Source organism: Tribolium castaneum, chromosome 1, assembly GCF_031307605.1.
Source record: "Tribolium castaneum strain GA2 chromosome 1, icTriCast1.1, whole genome shotgun sequence".
NCBI classification, from domain to species: domain Eukaryota; kingdom Metazoa; phylum Arthropoda; class Insecta; order Coleoptera; family Tenebrionidae; genus Tribolium; species Tribolium castaneum.
Genome location: NC_087394.1, coordinates 1,692,212 through 1,715,820, shown reverse-complemented (window position 1 = coordinate 1,715,820; position 23,609 = coordinate 1,692,212). Strand labels below are relative to the sequence as shown.

General features: G+C 29.6%; 1 protein-coding gene across 1 annotated transcript; it reads left to right on the top strand.

Annotated features, from left to right (window-relative positions):
• Nucleotides 1–267: 267 nt before the first annotated feature.
• On the top strand, nucleotides 268–21,526 carry LOC107397705 (uncharacterized). Its single transcript, XM_015978780.2, has 18 exons — nucleotides 268–413; nucleotides 463–505; nucleotides 554–705; nucleotides 756–1,272; nucleotides 4,097–4,934; nucleotides 6,766–6,971; nucleotides 7,023–7,197; nucleotides 10,087–10,317; nucleotides 10,371–10,691; nucleotides 10,739–11,356; nucleotides 14,005–14,150; nucleotides 14,198–14,680; nucleotides 16,565–16,745; nucleotides 16,797–16,940; nucleotides 16,991–17,199; nucleotides 17,246–17,589; nucleotides 19,872–20,098; nucleotides 20,148–21,526. The coding sequence occupies exons 1-18, from the start codon at nucleotides 293–295 to the stop codon at nucleotides 21,474–21,476; spliced, it is 6,285 nt and encodes a 2,094-aa protein (XP_015834266.1). The 5' UTR covers nucleotides 268–292; the 3' UTR covers nucleotides 21,477–21,526.
• Nucleotides 21,527–23,609: the final 2,083 nt, after the last annotated feature.

Below are 23,609 nucleotides of genomic sequence, written 5' to 3'. Positions count from 1 at the left end.
ACTCGACGTTAAAAAATCCACTTGGCAATAAAGCGTCCAATTTACACACAAAGTCGGTAAATAAATAACTATTGCAGTTTTTTTTTCAATTCTGAAATCTAGAATTTTTTTGTCTTGGAAAATGGAAGAAAAATAAACACATCAAAATTTTTGGATTTTGAGAAATACTCGACATCATAATATACAAAAAAAATGGCCTGAGTTTTCAAAGATCACCTTTTTTTGAGTCAAATTTTTTTGAGATAAAACAGCTAGCGTTTTGACATTTTTTCCATACTTCTGTCATGTCATAATGACATCAATGAGCAGTACTTTAAGGCAAAGTATTTTTATTTTAATTAAAGTCGGAGTTTTAATACTAGTGATAAATACAGTAGACTGTATTGTTGTGAATAAGAACGAAACGTTAAATAGTAAGTTTTCACCGTAGTTTTGACTTGACTCTGACTCACATAATTTTAGGGCTAATTAGAGCAAGTAACGGAAACCCAGTTCTCGGCAATTGGTAAATCCCACAATTGTGCCAACTTTAGCTAAATTTGTCTAATTTTAGTTATCCGAGCAAATCCATCGCGCAAAAAAACTACTACTTAATTAAAAATGCGCTTATGCTTGAGCCAAGCTGGACAAACATAGACCCAAGTTCAACGGCTTTGCCAGAGTATGAAAAATACTATTGGAAATACACTGCAACAAGAGAGACACGTAAAAGCGAAAAATGATTGAAAAAATTTGGAAAAAGTTTCTTGTTTTAGTCGAAAAAACCAGCGAAAACTACGACTTATCCAAACACCAAGCCGAAAACAACCAAAGCTTGAAATTCGACCGTTTTGTAACCCCTCCAGGTGTCTACAAAATCACAACCACTCTAACCCCAAAAGACGAATTCAAAAATTTGGGGCAAATTCCCTCTTTTGACTGCTTTTTCGAAATCAGAGCTTTGAACCCGCTTGTTGTGATCCAAGGTGGTCCAGATCGCGTCGTTCCCAATGATACTGAAATTGTGGTAAGTGGGGCCGATTCCATCGACCCTAACACACCACTTGGTGAAAATGTGCTGCAATTTGAATGGGCTTGCACGAAGTTGAAAAGCAAAGATCCATGTGCTCCCAAAGCAAATTCCACTGGGAAAGAGTTTCGCATTCCGGCAGAGGAAGCCATTGACGAAGAGATTTTTGAAGTTCAAGTTACCGTCACCACACAGTTTCAAACTTCGAGTCATAACCGGCAAACAATTGAGGTTGCGAAAAATGCGGCACTGCTGAGGATCAGGTCTGACTGATTCGTTGATCGTAATTTGTTGTTTAAATTTTTTTCGGAAAAAAATCACATTTTTCTCGAGATTTTGCTATAAAGTTTTTAGGTTTTTTGAAAGTTTAAAAATATGTTTTTAATTTAAATATTAAAATTGCAAAAACTAGCAAATTGAGTCACAAATGACGTTGCCTTAAAGCCAATTTAAAAGTAATGAATTATAAATTTACTTTTTTGCCAAAAATTCGTTGTTAGTTTGCGAAATATTGTTAAAAACAATTGAGGTTGTGGAAAATGCGGCTCTGTTAAGGATCAGGTCTAGCTAAAAAAATTTAAATTATCTACATTTCTTTCGAAAAAAATTGTTTTTTCTGAGAATTCACATTTTTCTATAGATTTTACCAAAGTAGTCGATTAAAAGTGTTTCATCACTTGTCAAAAAAAAAACAACTAGCAAATTGAGTCAAAAATGACGTTGCATTAAAGCCAATTTAAGTAATGGATTATAAATTTACTTTTCTGCCAAAAATTCGATGCTAAGTTTGCGAAATGTTGTTTAAATAGTCTGAAAAATCACTCACTTATTTAGTAGTTTTACACACCAAACAATTCAGGTTGTGAAAAAAGCGGCTCTGCTGAGGAACAGGTCTGACTAAAAAATTAATTTAATTATTTACATTTTTTTCGAAAAAAATCTTTTTTTTTCTGAGAATTTAATTTTTTTACGATTTTGCCAAAGTAGTCGATTAAAAGTGTTTCATCACTTGTCAAAAGAAAACAACTAGCAAATTGAGTCAAAAATTACGTTGCATTAAAGCAAATTTATAAATATAATGAATTATAAATTTACTTTTCTGCCAAAAATTCGATGTTAAATTTGTGAAATGTTATTAAAATAATAGTCTGAAAAATCACTCACTTATTTAGTAGTTTTACACACCAAACAATTGAGGTTGTGAAAAAAGCGGCTGTGCTGAGGAACAAAAATCTAAAAAATTTTTTAATTATTTACATTTCTTTCGAAAAAAAAAAATCTTTTTTTTCTGAGAATTTACATTTTTTTCAAGATTTTGTCAAAGTAGTTGAATAAAAGTGTTTTGTCACTTTTCCAAAAAAAACAACTAGCAAATTGAGTCAAAAATGACGTTGCCTTAAAGCAAATTTATAAATAATGAATTATAAATTTACTTTTCTGTCAAAAAATCGTTGTTAAGTTTGCAAAATGTTGTTAAAATAGTGCGAAAAATCACTCACTTATTTAGTTTTCTCAGCTGTTTCAAAGCTATAAAAACGCCAACGTCGCATTTTACCGAATTATTTTTTTAAATAAGATTAATAAAATTGTAAAATATTTATTAAATGATTAGGTCTCTTATTGAAACCATAAATTACATTGGCTATTATTTTTTCGATGTGCATGAATAATTTGTAAAAGCTAATTTTGAGAGAAAAATGCGACGTTGGCGTTTTTATAGTTTTGAAACAGCTAGCTTATACACACCAAACAATTGAGGTTGCGAAAAATGCGGCTCAGCTGAGGATTAGGTCTGAAAAATGTTTTTTTTATATTTACAATTCTTTCGAAAAAAATCTTTTTTTTAAGAATTTACATTTTTCTGGGACCTAAACCGTTTAATTTAATTCTCTACAACTTGTTCCTAACATTTTTCTTATATTTTAAACCATATTTGCAGCTTCTTGAAAAATACGAAACGAATCACAAACTTTAAATTTTAAATAAATTTTTTCTCTTGTTTCTTTTTAAAATTTTTGCATTTTTTTCCAAGTAATTATACAGAGTGCTTAAATTAATTTGAAACGATTAGGCGCTGAGACGGTATAACGCTCAAAGCACTCTGATTTTTATTCAGAAATTTGGGTTCAGAAAATCTTGGTTTCGTCTCCTAACTTACAGTTATCCGTAGTAAATGGCAATGTTGTAAATAATTTAAAAATTCTAGTCTAATTTCCACAATGATTATTCATTAATAAAAAAAATATTATAATTATACTATATAAATAGAACACCCTAAATATTTTTGCATAATTAGCTAAGTGTGCCAAAACGAAAAAAGTTTAATAACTTAATAATGGAACAGCATGTATTTTTTGCGGTTTGTATAGCAAATTTACAATATTTCTAAAAGTGTTCAAAAAAATATAAAAAATCATTTTTTATTGATTTTATTAATAATTCTTGATGAGTGAAATTCATTTATGTATCAAGTAATAATTAGATTACCAATGTAATTTGTCACATTAGTACATATCAATACATTAATTACCATTTGACTATCAGATTCTAGGCTAACAAATGTTTTTGTAATAAAATACATTTTTTTGAAAAATTTTGAAAAATATTTTAAATTTGCTATGCAAACCCTATACCGTTAGAAAGCTTATCAAAAATGCTGTCGATACATTTAATAAAATACAGGATGTTTCATTTGAAAAAAATGAGTTATTTAACTCTTTGCGTTTTGGCACAGCCTGTATATTATATGGGTGCTTTAACTAAAAGTCGACTGTTTGCTAAAACTACAAGGTATTCTAAGTTTTTCTGTTGCAAATTTATTGGAAAATATTCATAAGCGACTTCATAATGATTTTTAAAATGTTGGTCTTTTTTATAACAAAAAGTTGAATAATTCCGAAACGAAAAGAAATAGACCCATATAGTTAATATAATAAGTTACGGTATTTTTTTACGTAGACTCTAACAATATATAGGGTATTTCATTTAAAAAAATTTAACCTTTTTCAAGTAATAAAAAAGTTATAGACCGATTACGCACCCCTGAGTCACCCTGTATATTGTAAATATAAACAAATTTATTCGCAGCTGCGAGAAAAACTGTCCTCCTAAAACCGACTCGCCCAACGTTCAAGACGTGACATTTTTGCGCGCAATTTGCGAAAAAAATTGCAAAGATATAAAAGACGATGACTACGCCTGGGAAATCAATCAATACTGGCCCGTATATGGTTCCTTCAGTTTCGATTATAACACACAGACACATTTCGGCCGAATCGGCCTTAAATTCATCATTAAGAAGAATGAGCTTAAAGAAGGCTACTTTTACAATATAGAACTGCATCTTCGACCGAAAGCTAAACGTTACGGAAGCACCAGTATTACGCTGAAATACGCTTCAGCACCGCTTATAGAACGTTGTGATACAACTCCAAATATCGGTCTCAGTCTCACGACCAAATTTCGCTTTAGTTGCGTACAAGAATCACCCGATAATACATTTTTCTACGAGTTGTACTACAGTGATGAGAAAACTGGATCAGCTGGAAATTTAATAATCAGCGGCTTGTATCCGGACGTTTTCAATTATCAATTTTTATTGCCACCGTCAATCGGCCACCAATTTTACGTTAAAGTGTCGAAAAGTGGCGGACCTGTTACTTATAAACAACTCTATCCGAATGTGGTTTCGGTCACTGATCGTAAAACAGGCCCTGAAGTTGTTGAAATCTACAAAAAGTTTTACGAAGGCAGCGAAAAATCGATTTCGAAAATGGTTGGTAGTAATAATGCCAAAGAAAGATCGGAAGGTGCGGAGAAGTTTCAAGCACTTGTTGAACAAATTATTTCGAAGAAAATTGAGTCAAATGATGCTAAAAGTTTTATTAAGAATTTGACGGTGGAAGTTGTTCGTGATGCGTTAAGAGTGAGTTGCTTTGTCTTGTAAAGGGTGTCCCAGTCTATTATTCGCTTCTAAATACTCAAAAAGTAATAATTTTATTTTCTTAAGCCGTAGATACAATGTGTTCAAAAATGGTTGTACATCAAGTCGACTATGGAATTAATATTTAATGTGCCGCTTCGTCCAAATAACTATTGCAGTTTCTGACTACTGTCATCTCTGTTAAGTTTTTCAATTAGCTTTTTAGACACTCATTTTGTGATATTTGTTATTGTTTTTTCTTTTGTTTTTAGGTTCGAGGTCTTTTTGTTTTTTTTTTTTGACGGTTTTGTCACTTTGTCGGCATTCACAATTTAAATTAAGCGGCAAATTATTTTCAAGATCCATAGCCGACTCTCTTCCTCATCTAAATTTTTTCAAATATACAGAGTATTTCTGAAATGAGCTATAATACAAATGTATGTTTTTTTAAATAGATTACATTTCTTTCGAAAAAAAAATTTTTTTTCTGAGAATTTTCTGAGAATGCCTAATTGAATAAAAGTGTTTTGTTACTTTTCAAAAAAAAGGACAACTAGCAAATTGAATCGTATATGACGTTGCATTAATGCAAATTTATAAATAATGAATTACAAATTAACTTTTCTGCTAAAAATTCGTTGTTAAGTTTGCAAAATGTTGTTAAAATATTCCGAAAAATCACTCACTTATTTAGTAGTTTTACACAACAAACAGTTGAGGTAAAAAATTCGGCTCAGTTGAGGATCAGGTCTGACTAATTTTTTTTTATATTTACAAATATTTTGAAAAAAAACTTTTTTTCTCAGGATTTACAATTTTCACAAGATTTTGCTAACATACTTGAATTAGAAAGTACAATATTTTTCCTTTTTTGAACGTTTAAGAAAATGTATTTAGTTTGAATATTACAATTGTTTCTCCACTTTTCCAAAAAACCAGTAAAATTGAGTAAAAAATGACGTTGCATTAAAGCAAATTTATGAGTATGATAATAAATTATAAATTCACTTTTCTGCCAAAAATTCATTGTTAAGTGCTAAAATGTCGAATTGTTTGTTTTCGACTTTTCTCTGAAGATTTCGTTCACTTGGTCAAAAAAAATATCGAATTTTTGAAAAATTGACGTTATTTTCACCTATTTCTAGCTTTAAACACGAATTTTTAAGCAAGAAATGCACTGAAAACGTAATAATTTTATTTTCCTAAGCCGTAGATACAATGTGTTCAAAAATGGTTGTTTTTTTTTTATTATAAATGGAACACCTTATTTTTTATTTTGTTATCTAAAAGGCCTTTAAATTGCCTATCTAAAAACAGAAACAGTTAAGTGTCTCTTGCTGATTACTTAAAAAATATTTAACTTTAAACATTAAAAAAATCATTAAAAATTATTAAGTATTGTTTCCGTAATCGAAAAGTAAAATTTCTAGCTAATAATAACTTTAATGTTACCCTTAGGCCTAATTCCTCATTTTTTACAGTTACATATACAGAGTGAGTTTAAAATAATACTTAAAATTTATATTTTTTTTATTTTTCAAAAATAAAAAAAATGCAAAAACAGTTAACTTGAGTTTAGATATAACCTACTTTGATCAGTCTAGTTAGTTAGTTAGTTAAAAAATTCTTGGATGACATCATGGCGCCGCCATGTTGGCCGCCATGACTGATCCACTAACGCCAATTTTGAGCTCAACTAAAATTTTAGTTGAGACAGGCGATTATAATCTATGGCTTAGGAAGAAAAAGTTATTACTTTTTTAACATTTAGAGGTGACTAATGGACTTTACCAACTCGCTGTGGCTCGCTGTATAATGAATATAATGGTTCTAGTCAAGAGCAGGAGATGTTAATGATTTATTGACCATAAGTGATTCCATTACAAAATTAATCAACCAGCATGAGGTGACACTTTTGAGTCCGGTGATTGCTAAAATGACAACAACGATTTGTAAGAAAATGATTGATAAACATGCGGAAGCAATTGAGACGAATAATCAAGCTTTAACGTCCAAGGATCAAATGGAACTTATCCAAACGTAACTTTTTTTTGTGTGTTTTTTTTTGCTTTAAATCAAAGTCATGTTTAGTTCTTTGACGAAATGTTTGGAAGCTGCTGTAAATGAAGATTACTGGGCTTTGGAGCCTCTTAATCGGTCTATAACTATAAAGGAGTTGCCAGCAGTGCCTCTGGAAGCTTACATTGTGGAAAATTATCCGGATTATGTCGATCAAGATAAACATTACACGGAACAAATGGAAAATGTACACATTTTTTTTTCTACGGAAAAGTGCCAAGAAAAATAATTAACAAAATTTTGGGTTCCGTCAAGTCAGTCACAAAAAAAAACACTCTATTTTTACTCATTTGAAAGTTCTATGCACGTTTTTGCGAAGAGAAAACAAATTGCTGAAACAATTTAAAAAATTATCAACTTGTGTAAAAATAATGCTGTTTTGACATTTTTTTTTTCGAAATTTTGCTAAAAAACTATCCACTTGAGTTAACAAGGGTTTAAGTACAATTACTTTTGGATCACAATTATACCTTTATTGAGATTTGCTCAAACAAAGCATGTGACTAAACAAAGAACTGACTTTTTTGTAAAAATTTTTATTTTTCTCGAAATTTTTCTAAAGCAGTCAAAAAAAGACTATAGTTTTGTCTTTTTTGAACGTTTACAACTACATGCTATCCAAAGAAGTATGTATTTCAGTGAACTTTTTGTTTATTTTTATTGGACGTTTAGGCAAATATTTGTGTTAAGCATTCATTGTTTCTACAGTTAGCTGAAACGCGCTTAAGATTATAAATAAAATAAAAAACTATCTTGTTTCTGAAATTTTAATTCCTTTTTAAAATATTACTAACACAATGCAAAAAATTACATACTCTATTCAAAATTGGGCTAATTGTATCATTTTGATCGTTAAGATAATTTTTAAATTAAAAAATATATTTTTTTGAGAATTTATTATAAGTTTTCGAAAAATTAGGTAAAACTTGACGTTATTTTAAACTCTTTCTTACTTTTAACCGCGTTTTTGAACAAATCTTAGATAGATATTTTGTAATATTTAGTTCAAATACATTTATATTTCGATCTAAAGCAATTTTTGTTGATTCTTTCCATGTTTTATGCACATTTTTTAACAAAGAAAATTCTTTTGTTTATAAAAAATTACTGTTTCTTCTGATATTTTGCAAAAATAGTTTAAAGACTACGAATTTCCCATGAAAATGACTCTACTTCTGCTTTTATCGAGAGTATAATTACATTTTTGAACTTAAAAGTATTACTTTTTCCTAGATATTTTGCTAAAATGTTTTGAAAAATTATCAAATTACGTAAAAATCGCCGTTATTTATCTGCTTTTCTTAGCTCTTAAGCACGTTTCTGAACAAAAGTAACCATTTTTTTGACACAAAATAAGAATTCCTTTTTAGATTTTGCTATAATAGGCTGAAAAGCATATTTTCATTGAAAACAATTAGGTCCAGTATTTTTTATTTATGTTTTAAGAGTACATTTTTCCTCAAAATTTAATTTTTTCCACTGAGATTTTGCTAAAAAATTTAAAGAATCACGTACTTCATTCAAAAATTATAATATGACATTTTTTTCATTTTCTTTTTTCTTTCATATATTTGCGTTAAAAAACGGGTAAAAATCGATGATATTTTATACACTTTTTAACTTTGAAACGCATTTCTAAACAATTTTTTTTATTCTATTAACATATGATTTTTTTAGAAACTTTGCAAAAGTTAGTCTTAAAAGTGCCTATTTTTGTCAAAAATGACAATATTTCTGCTTTTATCCAACGTTTAAGCACATTTTTGTGCTAAGTACTTATTTAAATTTCTTGAAGCGTGTTGAAAAATTGTAAAATTAGATAACCAATGACGTAATTTTTAGCTTCCTCCAGTTTTTGAAACGTCTTTGAAGAAAATACCACTTATTTTTTAAAGCCTCGGTTATTTTCTAATATTTTGCTTAAACAAGCTGAAAAACAAACTGCCCTGATCATTGGCAGTTAGATTTTTTTTTAGATTTTTATTTAAACAGTGTCTGAACAATAAAAAAATCCAATGTCTTAAAAATTTTACTTTTTCCTAGATATTTTGCCAAAATGTGCTGAAAAATTATCAAATTACGTAAAAATTGCTGTTATTTATCTGCTTTTTCTAGCTCTTAAGCACGTTTCTGAACAAAAGTAACCATTTTTTTGGCAGAAAATAAGAGTTTTTTTTTAGATTTTGTTATAATAGGCTGAAAAGCATAGTTTGATTGAAAACAATTAGGTCCAGTATTTTTTATTTATGTTTTAAAAGCACATTTTTCCTGAGAATTTAATTTTTCTACTGAGATTTTGCTAAAAAATTCAAAAAATCACGTGCTTCATTCAAACATTATGACATAAATATTTCTTTTTTTTCATATATTTGCGTTAAAAAACGAGTAAAAATCGATGATATTTTATTTCAACTTTGAAACGCATTTCTAAACATTTTTTTTATTCTGTTTTTCATTCATTTAATTTTTTTTGAAACTTTGCAAAAATTAGTCTTAAAAGTGCCTATTTTTGTAAAAAATGACGATATTTCTGCTTTTATCCAACGTTTAAGCACATTTTTGTGCTAAACACTAATTTGTGCTAAATTTTTTGAAATTGTAAAATTAGATAACTATTGACGTTACTTTTAGCTCCTTCCAGTTTTTGAAACGTCTCTGAAGAAAACACCACTTATTTTTCAAAGTCTCGGTTATTTTCTAAAATTTTGCTCAAACAAGCTGAAAAACATGCCCTGATCATAGACAGTTAGATTTTTTTTTAGATTTTTATTTAAATAGTGTCTGAAAAATAAAAAAAATCCAATTTTTTCAAAATTTTATTTTTTATTTAGAATTTTAAGAAAGAAGGAATCACGTATCTTAGTCAAAATTGACGTTGTTTTGCTTTTTCAAGTTTTAGTTATCAATATCTTGAGCTAATAACACAATTTTTTGTTAAAATTTACCGACCTGTTAACGAGTTTTTAACTTAAACTTACTTCATGTATTCAATTGAGCGAAGGACCCTGTTTTGTATTTCTTGGCATGTTTTTTTGGACCAAAAATGTTAATTTTCCTCTCACAATCTCAATTTTAGTTCAATACGATCACAAATAACGTTGTTCAAGCCACAGCAAAAGCGGCCAAAGCATTAGCCATGACCATGGTGGCAGGTCAACACGTTTCCCGAAGCTTTGGCCAAAGCTCCGCCACTGTTGTAGCCAAAGACGCCGGAAAATACATCCCTCACACCAAAATCAATTTACTGAACGTGACCTTAATCCCATCTAAAGATTTCCATAACATTGACCACGATTTCGATCTTTTGGTATTGACTTAAATTTTGGCCAAAACCTTATTCTGAAAAAAAAAAATCTGTAGATGTCCGTCTGGACCAAAGATTTGATGTGGTGGAACCATGCAAAAACACGTCCAGCTACTAGTATCGTAAGTGTGCAATTTTGGCACGCTTCTTGCAAGAAACGAATACGGCATTTTTTAAACTACGTGGAGCTTCAACTTAAAGTAACGAAAGATTTTAAGACGCAGTTGAAGCCAGGAAATGTTACCGTTCCTGACAATTATCTCGAATTGGAAGGAGATCAATTGAATAAGTACATAAGGGTTCGAAGGGTTGGTTTTCCCAAACACTCGACTCTTTATTTCGATTTTTTCAACATGAGTGATGAAAATGCTCTTGATGTACGAAATTTCACAAGTTATATGCCTTCAAAAAAAAATAATTCCAGGTGGTTTTTACCCAATTCGAATTTCCAACAATCGATCATTTTCGCAAGAACATGACCATCGATCGTGACAACATGACGTCGATGAAAATCACCAATCATAACAGTTACGACGTTTGGGCATACATTGGTGTTTTGCCAAATCGAAGAGTTGTTGAAAATGGAACAACATCAAAAATTTTGCACTACAATCTAACTCTGGTTTCTTCGTTTTGTATTCGTTGGGTGAAAGAAGATCGCACCTGGCAACTTGATTGTAAAATTGGTGAAGAGTCAACACGTCATGATCGTATTATTTGTCAGTGCAAACATTTTTCGGTGATTAGTGGTTATTTTCAAAATTTGAACTCAATCGTTCAAGAAGTGGTGACGATTCAAGTGGTTTTGGTGCTACAATCGTGCTACATTATTTTTTTCACTGTTGCAGTGACTTATGCCATTTTTTGTTGTTTCTTCTTCTTGACAATGTTTAAGACTTATAAGCAGGTGTTTTATCTTGCTGATAACGTTATAGATGATTTATATGCCTATTTGATAATCGTTAGAACGGAAAACGTCCATCATGCTGGTACTACTTCCAAAATCACCATCAGACTTAAAGGGGATAAAAGGATAAGTGAGGTTGGTACCATTGCTGTTTTTCCCCTTTTTTCTTGATTATTAGAGACCGGATTTTTACCAGGTTGAAAACTTTATTTAGGTATTGAGCTCTGGTAATGTAGGATACATTTTCTATTAATTGCTACACTTGGAAAAATAAAAACATAATTTCAATACAAAAATATGCTAAAATTTCAAAGTTTTTGATGTGTAAAGCACGTTTTTTTTAAATTATTTTTATATAAACAATTGCTTACTTTCCTAGTTTCCTAGCGTTTAAGCAAATTTTTAATCTAAGAAAACTCTTTCTTTTCTGGCTACTCACTTTTTCTTCTACGATTTTGCAAAAGCTATTCCAAAAATTACATATTTTCGACAAAAATTACTATTTTTGCATTTATCCAGCGTATAATCGTATATTTGAAATTTTCCTAAAACGTGCTAAAAAACTTAAAATTACGTAAAAATTTAACAGTTTTTAAGCACGTTTTTGGACAAAAATATACACTTTATTATCAAAAGAGCAATATATTTTTTTTATTTTGCTCTAAAACCCAAAAAAATAATATTTTGATCGAAAATAAATCGTTATCTTTGTTTTCATTCTGTTTTTCACTGAAAATTTACTTTTTCTACTGATAATTTGCTAAAACAGTCCAAAGAATGATTGTCAAAAATTACATGATTTTTTTAATATTTAACCATAATTTTAGCTCAGAAATATACTCTTTTCCAACTGTTACAACTATTATTAAAGAAAACATTTTCCTTTTTTTCTTAAAATAAGTCAAAAATGAAGATTTTTCTTGAAGTTTTTTTTTGTCGAATTTTAAAGCAGATTTTTGTACAAAATCTTTCTCTTTATTTGTCAATTGACATATTTTTATATTTTTTGAACAAAAAAAGGCAGTTTTTGTCGCCGAAAATCCAGTTATTTTGCAAAATTTTGCTCACACAGACCAAAAATCATTTTTAGATCGAAGACAACTATATTTGTCTCTTTTGATGTTTGACCATGTTTTTAAACATAAAACTATTTTTTTTCCTAAAAATTAATTTATATTCTCTTAATATTTTACAAAAGCAGTCCAAATAAAGTAAGTAATTATAGAAAAAAATAATGTTATTTTTGCTTTTAACGTGCGTTTAAACATTTTTGAGATAAGTACTCCATTTTTTTGAAATTTGTTGAAAGGTGCTAAAAAATTATAAAATGAGGTAACAATTGACGTTAGTATTAGCTTTTTTCAGTTTTTAGGCACGTTTCTGAAAAAAACATCAATTTTTTAGCCAACTCCTTAGTTATTTTGCAACAGTTTACTCAAACAAGCTAAAAAAGATGCCTTAATTATTAAACAGTTACATTTGGTTTGTTTTTTTTTTGAAAAAAAAAGGTTTTAAGTAGTATCTGAACAATAAAAAAATCTTGCTTACTTAAAAATCTTTAGAATTAAAAAACAATGCAACCTTAGAATAGTTAATTAACTTAGTATTTCCTACTGAAAAGTACAAAAATAAAAAATTCATAAATTTACATTCTATGTAAGTAACTTTAACTGTGAAAAAATAAAAGCTGAAACAACAAATAAATTTAAAATGATGAGATTGAAATTTGGGAGAACTACGTGAGAAACTGAAAAAATTATAGGACTGGAAAAGGGAAGCACTAATAAAATGAAACCTTACATTCTAAATAAAAAACCAAATAAACTAGAAACTGAAAAGCTGAATTACTAAGAAAACAGTGTGACTTGCTAAAAAGAAACGATTTTTTAATTTAATTAAAAAAAGGACGAAATATTTTTTAAGACGTTTACGAGTACTATTAACAGTCCAAACAAATAAATACTTCAGTCAAAAACGAAATTTTTATTTTTTTTGTCAAGCGTTTGAGCAAAGTAGTTACTTTTTCTTGATAGCTGAAAAAAAATTGATGGGATTTTAAAAACTAAAAAAGTTATTTTGCAAAAATTTGTCCGTCAAGAAATGCCTTTTTTTCTGAACATTTACTTACTTTTTTTAAAATTTAGCTAATACAAAAAGTAGCTCATTTTTTCATTTTGATCAATTAAAAGAATTTTTAATTAATAACTTATGTTCCTTGAGGAAACAAGGAATAAGAAAATGTGATTTGTTTTTTTTTTTTTCAATTTTTAAAAGCCCGTTTTTAACAAAAAAGCAGTATTGTCAAATTTTAGATAATTTACAATGTTTTTGTCAAACTGGAACATAATTCGATTTAAAACAATTTTTTTGATGCTTTAAGCAGTTTTTTTTTAATTTTTTCTATATTTTGCAAGAATAATTAAAAAAAACTACGTATTTCTCTCAAATATTTCTGGAAAAAGTGAGAAATCAAAAACTATAGGACTGCAAAGTAATTGAAATTGTAAGAAAGTAAAATGGCGAAAAAATAAAAAATTTAGAAAATAAATATGAAAATGAGAAAAAAATCTAAACGTAAAATTAAAAAGCTTGTGATGCATTGTTTCTTAAAATGAACACTTACTAATAAAAAAAATGAAAAAAACATTTTAAGTTAGGAAGATTAAACAAAACACAAAATTTTAATTTAGAGATTTTGGAAAAAATGCGTCAAATTTTTAACAAAGCAGATTAATTTGGAGTTTTTAAAAATTGTGGAAGTTTCCTATTGATTATTTTTCCAGCCACATGTCCTGAACTATCCTGATCCTAAACTGCGCCTTTTGCAAAACCAAAGCGAAGACATTTTTGTGTTAACAACAAATCGTCATCTTGGTGTTATCAAAGAAATCGAGTTGTGGTTTGATTGTAGCGGTTTCAACCCTTCTTGGTATATTTTATTGCATTTTTATCGTAAAAAGTGACAAACTATTGTAGGTATTGTCGTGATATCGTCATCTACGACATGCAAAAACGTATCCAAGTTTATTTCAAAGTGAAGACACGTTTCGCTGTTGATCGAAAAGGTGTTAACTACCTTTGTATCGGCCCAAGAGAAGAAAAAGGCAAAGTTACAAACCACATAAGAATCTGTAATCACTTCCATACGTGGATGTTATGGGCTGGAGAGACGAATTTTAGCTACGAAACCAGACTAACTGTTGTTTTCTCCAACATTCTGATGATTTATATGTTTGTGTTGCTGTTCCTCGGTACTCCAACACTAACCCTTAAGGACTGTCTTGACAGATTCGAAGAATTTATTTTTAATTTTGATTTGTTGATTCTGGCAATGCAGTGTGCGTTTTTGTCGTTTCTCGTTCACATACCTCTTGCTTGGACGTTCAGATTTTCACAAATTGAATTTAAAATCTTCGATACGGTTTATCACAAATCGCACAGATACTCGAATTATTGCAGGTGAGTAAAATACAGTAGGATCCGGTTATAACGAACCCCCTTTCGATTTTTTTTGCGTTTATGACGAACTTTTTAGCGAATTTTGAGGAATAACCAATAAAAACGTGTGTTTTTAAACATTATTATGCTAGTTGTGTAAATATTTTATGGTAGTAGAGCTCAAAGGAAGTCAAAATAAATCAATTTGCTTTAGTTTTTGAGATATAGAGGGTGCAATTTTTTTTTTTACTTTTTTTTACAAAGTTTGCATGACTAATAGGTAGTCAAATCCAGTAGTATTTTCGCCCAAAAAAGTGCAAATTTTTACATTTTTATAATTTTTCATGGAATAATTTGTTTTTCTGTGGCAATTTTTGCTAATTTTAACTCATTGTGATAGATTTTGAAAAACTAAGCTCAGAGACCAGATTGATTTAAAATTTTTGTTGGTGCTGACCAGAACTATACAGGGTGATTCTTTTTGGGCTTACATTAGAAACTTTTTAACTTCTAATATAACTAGAGCTTTAAAATTTTGTATACAATCCAAATTTACCATTCTGAGTTAAACTAGGCTAATTTCAAAATTGTTGAGCTTTCGTAACAACAAAAAATAGGCGCCAAGTTTGAAATTAAATAGTAACCACACATTTTTATTGAATATTTAAATTCAGCTTGTCAAGCTGAGTAAAATGTACTAAAGTTGTTAGTACTTATCTGTCATAGTTTTTAACGTATGTCAATTTTTTTTTGTTAAAATTTTCATTTGCAAGGGTTTATCTAAGATATTACAGTCCTTGAATCCTTTGCGATAAGTGAATAATTTATTTTGCATTCAATAACCGAAGGTTTGAGGAGATTTCTAGAATTTCCAAAATTGTCAATTGTCAAAATTTATGGGTAGTATGATTTTTTCAAAATGTTTTTCTAAAAACTACTATAACTGATTTTTTTTAATGGAACAACTTTATTTTATTAACAGCAATCGAAGGAATATTGATATTTATGGTGACTTTTATCAATACGTCTCTTACAGTTTTTGAAAAAAATAAAGAAAAACGGATTTAACTTCATAATTTTTATAGTTCATCAAGTAGACCTTGTAAAATGGTCAAAAATTGTACAAGGTCAATATTTTATTTAGTTTTTAGCTGGTTCAATATCAACCATTGCAATAAAACAATAATATTTAATTATAGTTTATTATAACTTAGTGAATTATGTAAAGTAACTCAGTTTGTCTGTTATCGAATTTTGAACTTCTTGAATGAAAATGGTGAACAAATTGGACATTTTTTTTAATTAATAGCAAAATTTTATAGTATTTTTTTAAAGTTTACTTGATTAAAAATGAAAATAATGAGCCAAAATTCTGTTTTTGTGATTATTTCAAAAACTGCAAGAGATGGATATAGAAGATGTTAATGTTTGCATAAAACTTGATGTTTTTTTATTGCCACTGAAAGATTTTATTTCATTTGAAAAAACTGTTTTATAATCATTTTTAATCATCATTTTCAAAAAATCATAGTAGCCTTGAAGTTTGACAGTTGACAATCCTAAAGACTTGAGAAGATTTGAACCTTTGACTATCAAATACAGAAAGAATTATTTACTTATTATAAAGGGTTTACAAGCTGTGATATTTTAAATAAACCACTGGAAATAAAAATTTGTATGGAAAAATTGAAATACGTTAAAAACAAATTCAAAATGCAATGAAAATAGGTGGACACCCTGTATTACTGTTTACCGAAGGATTCATGTATTTTTACAATAGATACTTATTTATTTCGTCTTATTTCGTATGTAAAGTAAAAATAACTGCTATAAAAATAGAATTCGTTATAACCGTACTCTACTGTATGGTGTTTTAGACCGCATTTTGGTGTTTCCTTCTTTTAGGACGTTGTTGTGTATTTTTGTCATATCTTCGACTTCATTTTTGATTATTTATGGATTTTGGGTGCCTGTTAATTCCAGTTTGGTTTGGTTGGTGACGAGTTTAGTGGCTTGTCTTTTTTCAATTGTGGTGATTGAGAATGTTTTTATTATAATACAGACGTCCATCTGTAAATTTAAACTGGTACCAAGCCGTATTTAAGGATCAATCAAAAGTTTACCAAACATTTTTCAGAGAGTTTCGTTTGATAAAAAATTTAACGCAATTCTTCGCAACATTGAAAAACAGAGATTGTTTCTGTATGGTCGGTTTAACGAGTCGCTTTTTCGACCCCTATTACAGCATTTGTACGCACCTTTGAAAGCCGGACAATTGCTTGTATTTGGAATTTTAAACAAGCTTTAATCAAACTTAACAAATAATTTCAGAGACGACGAATTGTTGTCGAACTTCGCAAAAGTATCTACGAAGATTTGCAAGACCTGTTCATGTACTCGCTTTATAACTTTATCCTTTACATGTTTATTCTAGTCTATCACGGAACACTAACAACAGTTAGTAAGAGCGAAATCGAGAGCATGGTCCAAGGGGAACACACCCGAACTTTAAAATTTTCCGATATCGAATCAATTCCTGAGTAATTCAATTCCTAGTTTAAACATTTCGTAAAAAATTTTTCGCAGTGTTTATCGTTACATTAACACCACTTTAATTCAAATCATCCACCCAACTATTTGGTACACAAATTTCACGATTCCACCCAGTGGAATAATGATAGATAATGCCAATAAAGTGATTGGGGTTGCAAGGATTCGTCAACATCGTATTGCAGCAAATGCGTGTGAAGTTCCAGCTCAAATGAATTTTTTGAATATGTCGTGTCAGCCGGAATTTTCATTTCAAGATGCGGAAACAGGCGATTTTCTGCCCAAGTGGGCTATTTCCGTAACGGGGGTGGAGTATGACAGGTTGAAAAAAATTTGGAAGTATGCCACTCAATCAGAAACCGAAACTTGGGGGACTGTAGGTAATAAAATCGTTGTTTTGGTACATAAATCGCCAATCAAAGTGAGCCGTGCGTTTGGAATTGTTGTTGTTGCCAATTTAGTTTCAAAAATAAATTGCCAATTGGCAATTTTTTCAAACATATGTTATGGTTGTTACCACTTTTACTTATGTTACTTTCAATAAAATTTTGAAATTGAGTTGGCACCAGTGAATAAACTGGCAAGTCTTTCATTTGGCAATGTTGCCAAAGAGGTGAACTACTTTAGTGAAACATTTAACGAAAATAAGGTTGAAATTAGACACATGTTACGTTGAAAAACAAACTATATAGGATATACAGTTTTAGAATTCCAAGCTTTATAATTTTTTCCACTTTATTGTTAAATGTTGCCAATTTAACTCGATTTATAATGACGAAATTAAAATGAAATGATTTTGAATTTTGGGTTATTAGAGTTAAATTGCTCATAACATCATAAATTATGTAAAAATAATTGCATTGCCAAACTGTCATTAAAAACAGTCTTTTTTTTCAATTTAACTCATTTTGAGTTTGTGACTAGAGTTAGCTATGATTCTAAAAAAAATTAGTTATGCTGAATAATATCACCAGGTTATGGATTGTCATGTCATTTTTTTAAGTCAAATATCCAAACAAATTTCTGATTTAAAAGTACTAGGTTTTAAGTTGGCAACATTTATTCAGTGTTTATAATAATGCCAATTTGATACAGATTGATCTGAAATTAAGTTGACAACATTACGTAGCTTCAAGGTCTGAAAATAACTGCCCCAAATTATTCAGTTTTTATCATTTTATTGCTCAATGTTGTCAACTTAATTTCATATCACAAAAGACTTAATTAATTTAATTCAATGGTACCTAACGAGAGGAATTATTTTGAATTTTGGGTTATCATAGTCAAATTGCTCATAAAATCTTAAATTGTGTAAGTATAATGACATTGCCATTAAAAAATGTGTTTTTTTCAAGTTAATTTATTTTGAGTTTGTGACTAGAGTGACCTATGATTTTAAAAAAATTGGTAAAGTTGAATAATACCATTAGTTTATAGATTGTCAAGCCATTTTTTAAGTCAAGTTTTAGAATAAACTTCTGATTTAAAAGTACTAGATTTTAAATTGGCAACATGCCAGTCTAACTTACCCATCTTAATAAAGGTTGATTTAAAATTAAGTTGACAACATTATGTGACTTCACGGTATGAAAATAACTGACCCAAATTATTTAGTTTTTGAATCCAAGATTTATCAATTTTATTATTTTATTGCTCAATGTTGCCAACTTAATTTCATACCACAAGCCACTTTAATTAGAAAATTAATCTAATTCAAAGGTACCTAATGAGAGGAATTATTTTGGATTTTGGGTTGTAATAGTTAAATGGTTCTTGAAAATTTAACTTATGAAATATTAATTGAACTGTCATTAAAAAAACTTTTTTTAATTTGATTTATATATATATTTTCTTGAATTGGCAACACAGATTAACTGATATTTTATGTCTTCTGATAACATTGCAAACTTATAAATAAATAAAAACTTAATTAAACCACGAAAACAACTGCATGTAAATTTATAGGAACATATCTCAAGGCTGAATGTGGGCACAGGTCACTTGGAAAATAAATTGGCAACACTGAATAATATTGAGACAGAAGTTACGAAAGTTTTTGTGATTTTGGTTATAAAATTTATATTTTATTATGTCGTCTGACCCTACTGTTCAATGTTGCCAATTTAATTTCAAACAAGTTTTAGATTATTTCAGTTAAATGCCACGTAACAGTTATAATTACGTATGCAAAAATAATTGAAAACACTTTTTAAAATTAAATTTTAATTTAATTTTTAAATTAACTAAAATTAATTTGTTTCCACGTGTCTCGATTGCCAACTTAAAATTACATGCCACTTAAAAAATCAAGCATTTTAATAAATTTCTAATCAAAGTGACCTATGACTTGAGTTGGCAAAAACATTGGTTAAACTGACAATTCATGTTTTCTGATTATGTTGCCAACTTAATTCCAATGTTCTTGGCTACTCTGATGCAAAATTTTATTAAAACATTATACAACTTTATTTAAACTTTTGATTAAAATTTCCAAAAAATTATGACTTATTCAATTCAAATGAATTGGCAACAATGCCAACTCAGACCTCGCGTGCCACTTTAATCGTCAGGCCTCTAATTTACTTACGATTTACTACTTTAAAAATGAGTTGGCAACGATGAGTTGCCAACTCAATTTCCAAATCAAAATTTTGTTTTCAAGGCTGGATAGGGACGTACAGTGGTGGCGGTTATGTGGCATTTCTTGGCCGCACTCTTCGCAACTCTTATGCAAATTTTAAAAAAATCTTCGATATGAGTTGGATCGACCACCAGACCAGAAGCATCTTTATCGAATTTTTAACCTACAACGCAAACTATAACGTTTTTGTTGCCGTTAATTTACTGTTTGAACAAAGCGCAACAGGATACACTTCGAAAATTCTTCAAGTACCTACGAATTTCGCCAAAATTAGTCAAAACTATTTTTAATTTCTAGATCAACGTTGTTCGAATGCTGTACACCCAAAACGAAGTCGAAATCGAATCAATGGTCTATTTCGTGCTTTTCCTCTTCTGGGTCAGCATGCTCAACATTAAATTGCTGTTCGGAATAGCGAAAAATCTCACCGATTTCTACAAAAAGTTCTGGCTGATGCTTGATGTGGTCATCAATTTCATGAGTCTTTTGAGCATTTCGATGTTTATTCTTCGGATTAAGATGGTCCAGCGGTATCTCACGTCGTTGGAAGCGGTGAAGCATAACGATTTCATCAGCTATTTCAACATGATGTATTTGGAGGAGTTTTTGACTTATTTTGTGGCGGTTTTGGTGTGTTTTGCCACCGCCAGGTTGTGGAAGTTTCTTCGGTTCGGGCAGTTTTTCCGCATTATGGAGCGCACTCTTGCCATGGCTGCTGTGCCTCTTGGAGCAGTGACGTTCGCCTTTGGGGTGATAATCACAGCTTTTGCGTTTGTGGGGATTATAATTTTCAACAACGAGTTTGTTGACTTGTCGTTTTTTGTGAAAATTGTGGCCACGCTTATTCAGCTTTCGCTGAAACCGGACCAGTTCGATTTGATGAAGTTCATAACTTTCAAGCTGGCGTATGTTTACTTTTCTTTGTATTTGATTATAATGCAAGTGATTCTTCTGGTTTACATCACTGTTATTATAATGGCTTATGTGAAGGCTCGCTTGGAGTTGTCCTGTGTTCCAGACAGGTACACTGTCAAGGACTACGTCAAGGAACACTCGGAATACATCCCGATTTTTGTCAAAAGTTTAATCGCTCGTTTACGAGCTGGGGGTTCCGAAGAACCGCCTCTGACCCCCAAAGCTGACGAATTCCGCTACGCGAATTGTGTGGGAGTTGCCAAAAATCGGCTCAAATCTATGAGGTTTATCGTTTCGTGTATTTTTCGCAACATGAAGGAAAAGGAAGAGGATCAAAGGGTTTTGACCGATCATGAAACTACTTTGATGCTAGGAGTTTGCAATACATTTGTCTTGAAAAGCAGTGAGGATGACGAACAGGAACTCTTCTTCAAGGGGCATTTCGAAGGCCAGAACATACAGCTAGTGGATGAGAAAAGGATTGATAAGATTGCTGCTTTTGTGGATATCATGTTTGAGGACAGGCCTGAGTTTGGACATATTGCAGCAACTGACTCGGAAAAAACACTCATCGATTGTTGTAAACTGGCCAAAAGGCAAAATGAGACTTTGCGCAAGTGTACCTTGCTGTTGAAGTTGGTGGAGTTTAAGATGGGCGACGTTGATAGGCTTGTGAATGGGTTTGTTGAAGATGTTAGGCGTTCTTCTTGAATTATAGTTTTGGTTCAATTATTTATGAAATAAAAGGGTTTTCGTTGTGATTTTTTCCTTTTGTATGTGAAATGATCCGGAGAATTGATTGGCGCCAAGCAAATTGCAAAATTTCCAAGTATCACACAGATTACGTAAGTGTGCAAAATTTCAACACATTCGGGTAACAAGGCAAAATATGGAACAAACATGTAAATTTTATTGAAAAATGAACAAGCGGTGTCTCTATCATAAAATAACGTATATTTTTAATAATATAATAATATGAAAGTTAGTAATGGTAATATTTACAATTCTTTCTGAAATAATAGGTTTTTTGTTGTAACTTTTTCATTTTGTATATGTAAAAGATATCGTATATATGCAAAATTTCAGTTCATTCGGGTAACAAGGGCAACTTTCAATAAAATTTTGAAATTGAGTTGGCACCAGTGAATAATTTGCCAAGTCCCACAATTGGCAGTGTTGCCAAAAACCTGAGCCATTTCAAAAAAATTGATCATTTAAACTTGTTTCCAACTTTATTAAGGCTGAAAATAAGTTGGCAACATTAAAAATAACCGAATCAAGTTATAAAGTTTTTATAATTAATCATTTTTATCACTTTATTGTTGAATGTTGCCAACTTAATTTGATTTAATAAGACACTTAATTCATGTAGAGTTTGTAATCAAAGTGACTTATGATGCTAAAAAAATTGACAAAGTTATATAATACTATCAGTTTATAAATTGGTATGTCATTTTTTAAAATATCAAGGACATAAATAAATTTCTAATTAAAATGGACTAGGTTTTAAATTGGCAACATTTACTCAGTGCTTATAATGTTGCCAATTTAATATCTAGATCTAGGCTTTTTTGATCAAAAATTTAAGTGATCCACGGAAACAAGTAATTTAAACTTGTTTCTAATTTTTTCAAGGCTAAAATTTGAACACAGGTTATCTTGAAAATAAATTGGCAACATTGTATAACATTGAATCAAAAGATATGAAAATAACCGAATCAAGTTATAAAGTTTTTGTAATTCAAGCTTTATCATTTTTATCACTTTATTGTGGAATGTTGCCAACTTAATTTGATTTAATCAGACATTTAATTCATGTAGAGTTTGTGATCAGAGTGACTAATGATGCTGAAAAAGAAATTGTCAAAGTTGGATAATTCTATCAATTTATAGATTGTTATGTCATTTTTTAAATTATCAAGGGTATAAATAAATTTCTAAATAAAATAGACTAGGTTTTAAGTTGGCAACATTTACTCAGTGCTTATAATGTTGCCAATTTAATATCTAGATCTAGGCTTTTTTGATCAAAAATTTAAGTGATCCACGGAAACAAGTAATTTAAACTTGTTTCTAATTTTTTCAAAGCTAAAATTGAACACAGGTTATTTTGAAAATAAATTGGCAACATTGTATAACATTGAATCAAAAGATATGAAAATAACCGAATCAAGTTATAAAGTTTTTGTAATTCAAGCTTTATCATTTTTATCACTTTATTGTGGAATGTTGCCAACTTAATTTGATTTAATCAGACATTTAATTCATGTAGAGTTTGTGATCAGAGTGACTAATGATGCTGAAAAAGAAATTGTCAAAGTTGGATAATTCTATCAATTTATAGATTGTTATGTCATTTTTTAAATTATCAAGGGTATAAATAAATTTCTAAATAAAATAGACTAGGTTTTAAGTTGGCAACATTTACTCAGTGCTTATAATGTTGCCAATTTAATATCTAGATCTAGGTTTTTTTGATCAAAAATTTAAGTGATCCACGGAAACAAGTAATTTAAACTTGTTTCTAATTTTTTCAAGGCTAAAATTTGAACACAGGTTATCTTGAAAATAAGTTGGCAACATTATATAACATTAAATCAAAAGACATGAAAATAACCGAATCAAGTTATAGAATTTTTATAATTAAAGCTTTATCTTTTTATTGTGGAATGTTGCCAGTTTAATTTGATTTAATCAGATATTTAATTCACGTAGAGTTTATGATCAAAGTGACCTATGATGGTAAAAAAGAAATTGGCAAAGTTTATAGATTGTTTTAAATTATCAGGCGTATAACAGAATTCTAATTAAAGTGGACTAGGTTTTAAGTTGGCAAAATTTATT

What these genes read in the sequence shown, in the direction of transcription:
- LOC107397705 (XM_015978780.2), top strand. Translation starts at nt 293, where the DNA reads ATGACATCAATGAGCAGTACTTTAAGGCAAAGTATTTTTATTTTAATT. An exon ending in GCGGCACTGCTGAGGATCAG is followed by an intron (nt 1,273 to 4,096) that starts GTCTGACTGATT and finishes ATTTATTCGCAG; the next exon opens with CTGCGAGAAAAACTGTCCTC. An exon ending in CAAATGGAACTTATCCAAAC is followed by an intron (nt 6,972 to 7,022) that starts GTAACTTTTTTT and finishes AGTCATGTTTAG; the next exon opens with TTCTTTGACGAAATGTTTGG.